Here is a 12166-nt window from a genome sequence, read left to right on the forward strand (position 1 = left end):
GCCCATGTGCTAACGAGACATTTACAGGCAGGGCCCAGCTTGATTGAAGTAAGCCCTGGCCTGTGCAACGCCTTAGCTATAATGACAGAAGTATTAGATGATCAATAAATGTCTCGTACATCCAAGACAGCAGTCTCTTCTGACACAGGAGGCCCTCTTCTGGGCAGCACCCGCTTCCTCCTTAAATGCACCACTGCAGTCTCGTTAGTGCTTCATGGGTTGGTGTTGGGGAACTATGCAGGCGTGACTAATGTTTTTTAGTGCAGTGATGCGGACACCAGCACTTAAATGCATCAATCTAACCCCCGATGCGTGGCACTTGGCAGGGCTAGTAGTTGAGAGTATGTGAGGGGTTCACCCAAGTTTGTGTACCATCAATAGATTAAGATTGCAATTTTTGTGGGTCTTATTCATTTACTTGTATGTTCAGGTTCTAGCTTCTAACTTATAATTTTTGAAGTAACACTATGATTCATTGATTGAGTTGTTTACTTTCCAAATCTGGTCGTTGCGTGCTAATCGCCCACATCGAGAATCATTCCTAATTCATATGTTTAGGAGCACATGGTCCAAATTATATATGTCTAATTGTTGCATATATCTCGTTTTGCTTTTGAGGATTTCCTATGTGATGCAGAGTTTCATAAGCACTGAAAATTTAATGTTTTCGGTTTAATTTTCCTGGATTTGTTATTCTATTTCTGATGCTGTCTGTCTAAATTCCACAAGCATAATTTGGGTGGTCATACATGTCTGGTTTTCGCTATTTCTAGTACGGTTTGCTGTTTAATTTGGGGCCTGATGTAACTCATTGGTGGTTAGTGTTATCCAGCTACTTTTCTCCACAATACCTTTACACATAGTGACAGTTTAGTAGCTCATTTTCCTATGTACTGTGTTTGCAACTGCGATGCACAAATTTTGTATTTTTGGGCATGTCTTGGAGTATTTGAGTGCGGCACAGTGGTGATTGCTCACAGGCTCCAGAATCCACATAGTTTTAAGTTAGTCTGATTTGACAAATATTTCCATTGTCTTCAAAGTGCTTGTTTAATCATAATAATATGAATCCCCTGATGAAGGAATTCTGAAATGCATTGGTGCTAGATGATATTGGTGGGATTCATTGGACATGACCAGTGCTTAGTTTCTAAAAAGTGCTGGGGCCCAAAGTTTTGCTCAAAAGCCTGCAGTTGATACTATTAAATTTCATTGTATTGAATGCCAAGGCTCCATATTCTTGATTCCACCTCATGCCTCTGATTCACCACCAGATACTCCCTCCTCCTTTATCTCACTCTTGTGGGTTCTTTTTTTGTGCCTTTCTCCATTTGTCAAGAATTTCTGTCTTTCGCTTCTTCCATCCTTTCCCGTGTGTTTTTCTCTCGCTGGCTATGCTTTAAAGTCTTTGAGGAAAAATTAGTGCTGATCCCTTAAAATGAGTGGCTGTGGGCCACACCCCGGAACGCAGCGGCTTTTGATCTGAAAGGGCTTAAGTCCCTACCCCTTGTCGGGTTCCATAGCACGGGCTGCAGCCCTGAAGCTGAGTTAGTGTCTGTCCTAGGGAAAGCCTGGGCAAAGTACAACTGGAGAAGAGCGCGTCAGACAAATATTTTCTTTTCTCTGACAGACACCTTCAGCTTACCTTGCTGCTGCAGTGTCCTCAAAGGAGACAATAGGGATCACAGATAAATCACAACATTCAGGACCAACACCTCACAGTGAGGGTTCTATTTGTGCAAAGCAGTGTGCTTTACTGATCACCATTGTTTAAAGAGAGACAATGCATGCATATTGACGCTGGTATAAGAGATTACGTCTGCACTTCAAAGGCAATCTCTGCCGTATTCCTGTGCTTTCAAGCAAACAAGGCAGAATGAGCACATTGTCTTGATTTGGAATTGCATTTATATAGTGCTTACTACCCATGTGTAGGGTAATAAGCACTCAATAATTGCTAAAAAATCAAGAAAGAAATGTTTTTTAAATACATTGAACAGACCTTTCTGCTAATAGCATCTTTCATTGGCGGTGTTAGAAAAAAAGTTTTTTTTGCTGTGTTGATTGTGTTGTTCTACGTAAGTTAGCAATCGCGGCACCATTTTTTGTTTGCCTGCCATTTTGAACCATGATCGTAACTAATCTCTCTCCGTGAAAAGCAGCTTTGGTAAGTTTTGTTTCTCCACGGTTGGGCCTTGCTTTGCTAATGAATACACTGTTCTTATTAGCGCATACCTTTCCCACTAGATAAAGGCCTTCTCCCACTAGTCTAGCAGTAGGCACGAGCGGCATGACCTTAAGCAGGAGATAGTGTGTGCCCGGTCTCAGGATCAAAACGTATCCTTCTGTACTTCTTTGTTTAACTGGATCTGCCTAGAAAATTCCATTCTGGGTGAGCCTTCATTGGTTCTGAATTGTACATAATGTATCTCCATGTTTGCTGATGTCAGTCCCTCTGCAGTAATCCTAAAAGACTGGGCAGACTGGGCTCCACTCGAGTGTTTCTGAATAAATATATTGGTTTGTATTCTCTACTGTCTGATCGACACTTCATTTGTATGGAAGGCTGAGGTGGTCGCGTGTGACCCAGGTGGCCCTAATCTGGTCACTTCCTTCAGCTGGCGCCCGAACAGGGACATCATCGGGCGAGCGGACACTCCCCTCCTGAGGACGGGTAGTGAGGTTGAGGCCATCGTCGGGTCAGACGGACGGATCAGGGATCCCTGCACGAGCGAGTTCTTGTACTCACAGCTGCCCCTTCTGTCCTGCCGGGCGGTGTCTCGCTTAGCGGCCATCCCGACTGGGGTCCCGAACAGTGAAACCCTTGCATCTGACCGTTTGGTCTAAAGGATAAATTGTTTTGACCTGCATATATCAGGTGAGTTTGTTTTGGTTCTTTGTGAATATGGTACCATTTTGGTTTGTATTTGGTACGGTCTGAGGACCGATTTTGGTGAAAAGTGTTTGCAAATATTTTGCCAGGCATAAGTAGTGAATTTGATACCTTTTGAGAATGCCTGGAATAAGTAAACTGGTTTCTTTGTGCTGTCGTTGTAGTTCTGCTGATGCCCAACTGGAAGAAAGTCAGCCAGCGCCTCCAGAAGGCACTCCAGATTTTGATATGTTTGTGGAGCATGGCCTTGGCCCTATTATGTTTAGTACGCTATAGCACAAATATACAAGGGACAATGCCGAGTTGCAGTGGCCATTGGCGGGCACTTTTGATGAACAAAATATTTTACAGGAAAATTGTTTGCGAAGTGAAGTAGGCAGTCTATGTTTGATTCTCTACGAGTGTGGCAAAAGGAGGCTAAACAGAGACGAATAAAGATGGAAAAAGAGGCATGAATGGGGAGAATGCAAACATTGACTCAGAAAGCTGTGGAACATGATAGTGTAGTGTAGTTTTTGCATAGGACTAAGGTCAGTATGCCTCTATTGAGTACATTAAACTTAATTACTTGTGTACCAGCTAACTCAGAGGTCACTAGAAACTTCTCGAATAAAGAAGGGAGTAGTTTCTGACAACCGCATAAACATGACAACTTTGTTTTCCTTGGAATCAGAACGTGTCTCAGAATCATGGAAACCATAGATAAGTTTCACTCAGTCAATCATGCATGCTTAGTTTCTTCAGAGTTACACAGAAATAGATAGACGGGCATTTCAATAAAAGGATTTATTGAACAGTCTTGTTTCTCGTGTAAGAGATATGAGCTGTTACAATCATTAGACAGTAAGCAAGATCGAATACACACAGCGTAAGCAGTAAGAAGAAATAATACTGCAATAGCATTGTCTTTTAGCTATGACATATATACATACATGAATAACACAGGCTAAAAAGTGAATACTCGTCTGATGCTTCTAAATAGTTCTTCCCCAGTGTACCTAACCTAAGTGTAGTGCAAAGTAAGAAGTAGGTGCTGTTTTCTGTAGTATGGTATATACTAAGTTTATATGCCAAGAGTCCCTCTAGGTTCTAGTCAGCTCCATACCTTGGAATGAGAGAGGTGGGAATCTTCCAACACCCCGCGAAGGGAGTCAGAACACTGGAAGCTGGATTCTCTGTGAGCAGGGATGACAGCGTTTGGTCAGTGCGTCAGGCGGGAACTTGAATTCCTTCCGAACTTGCCGTGGCGAGCTGTATCGAGCTGTGTAGGTGAGTAGAGCTGAGCCGTGCTTGCCATGGTAAGGGAAGGTATATTTATACCTGGAAGGTGCTTAGGAATGCTAGAATTGACGTAAAGTCGGGCAGAGGATGAAGTCATGAATGAACCCCTAAGGAATAGTAGTTCATGCATAATAGATGAGTTCTTGGAGAAATCAATAATCCTAGCTAGGGAAAGTCCCGATGGCTTAAGGGTCTAGTTTCTAAGAACTCGTCGTGACGTGGGATAGACGGATGTAGGTGACCATGCCTGTATTTTGGATAGTATGGCTGATGCCTAAATAAGGACTGGGATTCTATGCCTAAATAAGGGCAATGCGAATTGTGCCTATATAAGGACGTGATTCAGGGAAACCTATGTACGGGCATCTAAATCGAAACACAACAGTGGAGGTGGAGGGTGTGCCCCCCGAGTGTGAGGTAGCAGGAAGTTCCGTAGTAATGGGAAGACTAAAATATTTTGACCTGGTAAGTTTGGGGTTGAAGCTCAGGATGTTTGGAGGGAAGATAGGGAGGGAGGGCGAGGAAGGTGTTGCCGTAGCTGGGAGATTGGGATGACCTAAATTGGCAGGATTAGGGTTATTAAGTGAATTTTTAATCTTATTAAAAATAAATACTGTCAAATCGATTCTAATACACGTCAGCGGCTCTAAAGAGGATGTTGCCAATTATTGTAGCGGGATATGGTTAGTTCCGCATTGAGGAAACGAGACAGAGTTATGTTAATACAGAAACCGTGTGGGGTTTTACATGGAGCTTTGGAAGGAAGCGTATCAGTAAAAACTCTTTTCCAGTGGGCTCTTCTAGTAGTGCAGAAGATAAGGTCTGTCACCACTATGCCCTTGGATGCACATAGGTACGTATCAGAGATGAGGGTTTCACAATAGCGTTTGAGTAGATTGTGTTTAAAAGTCTTAGCCCTCCGCATCCTCCGCAAGGCCTTCAAGTGGATCCCCCTGAGTCAAGGAAGACAGTCACCCATGCACTCATCACCAGCAGACTGGACTATGGAAACACACTGTACGCCGGCATCAACAAGTCCCTTCTCCGCAAACTCCAGACAATACAGAACACCGCCACTAGACTCGTCCTCGGCATCCCCCGACACGAACACATCAGCCAACACCTACGAAGTCTCCACTGGCTCCCTGTGGAGAAAAGAGTCACTTTCAAAATCCTCACTCACGCCTACAAATGCCTACACAACAACGGACCCAAATACCTCAACCACCGAATCAACTTCCACGTACCCAAAAGAAACCTCTGATCTTCCAACCTCGCACTGGCCGAAACCCCGCGCATCCGCAGAGCCAGAGCAGGCGGAAGATCCTTCTCTCACATTGCAGCCAAGACTTGGAACGAGCAACCGGCAGACATCAGATTCGCCCCCTCCCTGACCACCTTCAGGAAGACCCTCAAGACCTGGCTCTTCGGCTAAACAGATCTGCGGACCCCTAGATAACCACCCCCCCCACCCTCAGCGCCTTGAGACCCTCACGGGTGAGTAGCGTGCTTACAATTCCCTGATTGATTGATTTAGCTGCCTTCTTCGAGAGGTTGGGAGGGTAAATAATCTTGCAAGCATTAGAGCCAACCCGAGTCAGGCCATAAGAGGAACGAGAAGAAGGTTGCGCCATGGTAGCTAGTTGAATCGATAGACCCAAACAGAAGCCAAGAACCTAGTAGCTGCCATGTAAATTGCAATCCGGCTGAGTCCAAGTGTGCCATGGGGGACAGACCAACCTTTCTAACACAATCCGGACTGAAAGTATCCTAAATGTGCCTTAGTGCAACTTGACTGAACCAGGATGGCCTCCCCATATACTAGCCAGTGTCCTGCCTTACTGATCATGTATTTAGAATAGGTCTTGAATCGAAGGGTCCTTGAGCAACACAGAAGAAAAAAGTTGTGACTCATCACATATACCTTGACTGGTGAAAAGACCTATGGTAGCTTGGGTAAGCTCCTCCCTGTGAATTGGTTGTGGCTCCAGACAACCAACAAATAGGTATAAGATCATCAGCTCAGAGCAACGCGCTGATAGTAGGGGAAGTAGTCAGCCCAAAACCTCATCATGTCAGCAAGCCTACATCTTTGAGTAAGAATACATGTATTTGATATCACATTTTGCTGTGAAACCCATTTACAAGGAACCATGAAATATGGAAAATATGTCACGGTTGTGTGAAAAATACAACTTTTTGTTGTCATAACCACTGTGCAGAGGTTTTACATTGTTTATGCTACTAAAAATATGCAGTTTTGGAGGACCAAATTTATCCAAATTATGCAGAAAAAAATGCAAATTATGTGGCACATTGTCTGGTGGTATTTTCATCCGTTTGGATTAGAAACAATTTTGGTAAAGTCTGCCTATTTTGGAAATTATGTTGCAAATTGATAAATCCATAATTATGCTATAAACTCTGCAGCCTCAGACAGAGAACCAAAACCTCAACATATTAATTTCAATCAATGCCAATTGTTAGCTGTATTTTGAATAAAACAGCTTGTAATATAAAAAGTACATAATGCCTAAAACTTGAACTATCTGGTGTGACTCATGTCCGAAGAAGTTCAAACACTTATCTGTTGAACCCAAAAAAGTTTAAAAAGAAGAGAATCTACAACCGTGCCTTTTCCGGCCTTGCTCCGAGAATATGGAACGCTCTTCCTCCTGAAATCTAAGCGAATCCATCGAACGCCACATTTAAAAAACAGAAATCAAAGAATTGCTCCTGAATAGCAACCTGCGAAATTCGACCTGTAACCATACACAGTAGCTTTATTTTTTCATGTTTACAGCATTGACTTTCCTTACTACTATGCAATGTGCAACCTGTGTAACCGATTATCTGTCAATTATTCTCTCTTTTACCAGCTTAACCTGTCTGCTTCGATGGGCAGTGCTCTGATACCCTGACGGGTCATGTTTGCGCTTTATAAAACTTTTCAAATAAATAAATACCTTGTCATTGCCATCTCAAACTTGCAGTGTAATTTACAACACACAGGGCCAAAGATATCACTAGAACCTTTCAATGATAATATTGGACCAAATTACACAGTTACCTGTTAGGTATCCTCTGTATGTACTCCACTTTAAACCATTGTGTAAATGCAAATAGATAAAACTCCACCTTAAACAGGAGACAAATTATTTAGGTGCTACCCAGGTATAACACATAGCTACCAAATTAATCTGCATTCACTCAACTCTCTAGACAGTATGAGGAATACGGCCTTAAGGCTATGTTAAAGCATCAACAGAACATGAACATTCACAAGGAGTGGTGAAATCAAACATTAGAAGCTTTTTTTGAAAGTTATAATACATCAACTAAGGAAAGAGATGTAGTCTAGTTGCTAATCAGTCTGGGGACCTTGGTTTGAATCCAGCTTGGAGATTGACTGACGATTGTGCAGTTTTGGGAAATCACTACGCCAAATTTACCTAAAAGTTAAATGTGGAGATACTATGTAAGTGTTTGTACCAAAAAGATTTAAGCTACCACTTGATGAATACAATGTTGCATCTTTTTCCATCGCCTCCCATAATGTACAACACTCTGTTGCTCTCCGACTAGGTCCATGCTATAGAAATACCAACACATGCATGCTTTTACATTGTGAACAGGTATCCAGCTTATCATTCTCAGTGAACAGATAAACTTTCCTTTTGAGCTGTTGGTGAGCCTGCCTCATTTGGTGACAGCCAGATAGAAGCTCCCACGATTTTCTTTATTCCGGTTTATTTTTCACACCGCCAAGTGTACTTCTCAATGTATGTGGGAGAACTTTCTTAGGCACATTTGTAGATTCCTCCCACACTCATCTTCTTGTTCCTTGGAAGCATTTTATCATTATGCAGGTCATGCTACTTTTAATCAGATAAGACACTTTTCTTTTATGTGCATCAGACCAGGGGAGTAGCTACCATTGTTGCAGCAGGTGCAGTTGCACTGGACTACTGAGGGGCCCATAAAACCCAGGTAATTGCTTTATTTTCTATCACGCCAGCATTCAAAGTAGCAATTTTCCCTGCTTGCAGCAGGGCCCATAGCATCCTTGCTATGCTACTTCCTCATGCATAGGACTCGCTAGTTACCAATCATCTTGCAGAAATATGATGCTCGCAGACTGGTGTACACACACTGAGTTCCAGCAGTGCTCGGTATCTCGGGGGACTACATTGGTGAAGATAACATATCTGGCTTTAATGTGCTAAAATATGAAAGAACAGGCATGCACATATACTTTTTCAACTAAAACCCAAATCTATTGTCCTACCAAAGGTGTCTGGTTCCCAGTGTGAGAAATTATAGCACCACCACCACTTTTTATTACTACTCTGTGGCTGGAAGAAAACCTACAAAAATACAACTCCTTCATTGCCTCTTCTTTGTTAGTCACTTCAGTGGAGGAAATTATCATAAACTATCTTGAAGAGTGGCAGAAAATAACAAAAGACGGATGGGTCCTGAGTATTGTTCAGAATTGGTATTGTCTGAGATTGAAACCACCTCCTCCTACCATGCCACTATAAAAATCCTCTCGGTTTCATCACGCCTATAAAGCCCTCCACAACGCCGGACCTGCATACCTCAACCACCGCCTCTCCTTCTACACTCCCACCAGACATCTCCGCTACGCCCATCTTGGCCCTGGCCCCCATCCCACAGATCCGCAAGACCACGGCTGGAGGAAGAGCCTTCTACATTGCTGCGAAGACCTGGAACTCTCTGCCTCCGCACCTCAGGACCTGGCTCTTTGACTGAACTGCAGTCCCTGCCCCCACAAAACCATTTAGCGTTTTGGGACTCTCACGGGTGAGTAGTCGAGCTTTATCGTATTACTGATTGATTGATCAAGAGCAACTCTAAAAGGATATGAACACCTTACTAGAAAAACATGTTGTAGAGGGGTTTCCCTATCACCAAAAAGAAGTAAAGTGTATTCCTGTTACTTTCGGGTTTGAAAGAAAGTTCAAAATTGAGAAATCAGTTGCATAGTCAAATATATTCAGAGAGAGTCAGAAGTTCAGGATGTTGGCCCTGCCCCAGTTTTACCCCCAATTACACCAGGGACACTAGGATGTATACCATAGACCTTATGGGTGCCTATTTTCATATACCCATAATAAAGAAACATAAACGAATTGCAGATGTTTGTAGTAGGCAAAACCCACTTTGAAGTCAGTACCATCCTATTGGGTCTGAAGTCAGTTGGATCTGCGACTGCTTAGAAAATGAAATATTTTTAACAGATATCTACAGTTTACATAAATAAGGAAGCAGAATGTAAAACTGAAATTTTTAAAATCTGTACATGTGAAAGGATTTGGAGTCTAAAAAGATAGGTGTTTGTTTGAGTGGTTATGGCTGTATTTTTGTGTATTGTTTTGAGGTTCTTCACATCAAAATTGATTAGGCTTGGGTCCTGTGTTTTAGTAATGACTTATTGGGGGTTCCCAGATTCGAATAATACAATGTGGGGGGTGGGTGGCGGGGCCCCCAGATTTGAGTAATTATTTAATGGGGCTCAACAGAAATAAGACGGTATAGAACCACTTCTCTAAGCCATTTGCATATGGCGTCAACTATCATTTGACACCTGAGTCTGCATGTCAATCTAAAAAAGGTTGACTGCCGCTCCAGTTCAAAAGTTACACTATTGGGGCACAATATTTGACACTTAGATGACAAGAGGGTATTTTTCGAGGAGAGACTATAGCCTGTCCATCTGAAGTGCTGCACTTTATTGCAAACGCTTCATCTGATGGCACACCAGAGATGGTGCCTGAGGTTTAGCAAAGTATTCCTATGGAAGATAAACCAGTTTTGATCTGGATGGATTAGTTGAGGGAGGAGTGGGAAGACACAGGAGGCCAAAACTCTTCCCAAAATGTTAAAGTCGGAGTTTGGAATGGCAATAGGCCTATAGAAGGATGGTTCATGGGAAGGGACCCAATTTCAGAAGGACAGCCCTAAGTGACTGCAGGAGATGACCTTCTTCCAGTGCCACTTCGCAGCCTGTCTGGAAATGCCTTGTAAACGTCCATTGGTAGACCATCAGTTCCTGGCATCTTGCCCACCGCAAGGACATGACTGGCTGCTTTGCTCGCCAGGGATGTTAGCAGGGTATTGATTCTTTCCCTGTTGTGAGGGGGAACCTGGAGCATGGAAGCTCTCTGAGGAAATTGGATATCTGGGGCGAAGGGTCGCCAAGGGCCTTGCTGTACAGTTCACTGTAATAATCGCGGAAGCGGAGGAGGATTTCCCTTTGTGTAAATACCAGGGTATAATATTGAATCCTATGCTCACTAATCAGGACTAGTTGTGTCGTGATTGGTCAGCCAGGCCTCTTGGATGCAGGAGCCACAGATGAGAACTTCAAGGGCATCCCATTCGGTGGTGTGGAACGCAGTGGAATGCTCCTGAACTTCAAAATAATCGTGAAGCCCAGGATGCCAAGGGATCCTCCAGGGCAATGCCCTAAAGGCACTAGGTGGGAATGAGAGGAAGAGTCCTACCCCATTGGAGGGAAGTTGTTAGAAAACTATAGCCAGATATAATTCAGCCAAAGTACTCCCACGAGGAGAACTTCGAACAAAGTTGAGTTTAGCATAGGATTCGGTCGAGGCACAGGTCATCTCTTGGGTTGCATGATAGTAGTACTGTTGAAGCCCAGGGTTGTGCTGTTTCCAAACGTCAAATAGGGACCAATGTTGAATCAAATTCATGAGCAGTTGGGTAGTGCCAGTTGTGGGCACTTGTGGAAATGGGGGATGAGATCTGTCTAGGGAGGTGTCTAATAAAGGCATTGAACTCTCCTCCGAATACTCAGGGGAGGGCAGGTCCATGCATTGAGGAGGACTGATAGGTGAACTAGAAATGCAGGTTGATCTGAGCTCAAGGCATATATACTTACTAGCATTAGGGGGAGTCCATTTAGGGTACTGTTTACTGGGACAAATCTATGATCGTGGACTTCATATAGAATGGGATCCCCTGCTTGGATCCTGAGCAATGCACCTCTAGCAAAGGCAGAGTAGCTAGTGCATCAAATTTCTCCTTGCGACCTTTTCTGGAGCTGGGGCCCTCCGAAGTTTCCATGTGTGTCTCCTAAGTTCTAGGAACAGTTTTTTCTCTATTTAAAGCTCACTCATTTACTGAAAAGCCTTGAACACGTGTATATATCACTATCTTAATATATATTTTCTAGTGAAGACCTCCGGTATCCCTTGGGTGGGCAGGCAATTCAGTGCTTGTGACTGATAAGAGAATGTTACTTACCTATCATATTGGTTCTCCACCAGGGAAATCCTCATTAAAGTGATTTTCTGTTCTTCTCAGGTTGTGGATATCAGCAACTCTGAAGAGCCACAAGCATTGGCATTACAAGTTATACTCTCTTCTATAAAGTATAATCAACAACGAATGCAAGAGATGGAAAATTGTGATGGATACTTAATAATTCGTCAACTGTTGATCAAACCCAAGTGTATTGTGGGATTTCACATTTTGAAGGTAGGATCCCGAAAAAAATAATATATATATGCGAGAGAGAGTACAAACAAACTTTTGGAGACCTTGTTCTACAATGCAGTACAACATTATAAAAAAAAACAGATTATTGAACTATTTTAAGCTATCTTTCTTTTTGGTAGACCATTCTTATGGGATGCTGTGATGAACAAATTATTCACGTCACTGAGAGTGGACAGTTCAGACTTCAGATGGATTCCACTGCAGTTATCCAGGATATTAAACTGCTAGAAGAATTACTTTTAGACTGGAAAATATGGTCCAAAGCACAGGTGGGCTAATTGTTTCGCTCTCTTTCTAAAGGCATAGGAAATACTGCAGATATGCATTAATATTGTATGTTCTTTAGGTGTCTTTAAATATAAACATCTGCTGTGTATAAGTACTTTTTATATATAATATTTACATTATTCTGTGAGATTACCACAATGTTTAGCAAAATATTTA

The 12166-nt window shown here is 42.8% G+C and overlaps 1 protein-coding gene across 3 annotated transcripts in view; it reads left to right on the forward strand.

Moving 5' to 3' along the window:
• LYST (lysosomal trafficking regulator) overlaps positions 1-12166 on the forward strand; it is a 3752809-nt gene that overhangs the window by 1255685 nt on the left and 2484958 nt on the right. For all 3 annotated transcript variants that reach the window (XM_085611970.1, XM_085611971.1, XM_085611972.1), the window contains 2 exons: positions 11528-11701; positions 11842-11991. In XM_085611970.1, coding sequence (XP_085468096.1) covers positions 11528-11701; positions 11842-11991 — 324 coding nt within the window. The remainder of the gene's footprint in view (positions 1-11527; positions 11702-11841; positions 11992-12166) is intronic.

This window comes from Triturus cristatus, chromosome 6, assembly GCF_964204655.1.
Source record: "Triturus cristatus chromosome 6, aTriCri1.1, whole genome shotgun sequence".
Classification (NCBI taxonomy): Eukaryota; Metazoa; Chordata; class Amphibia; order Caudata; family Salamandridae; genus Triturus; species Triturus cristatus.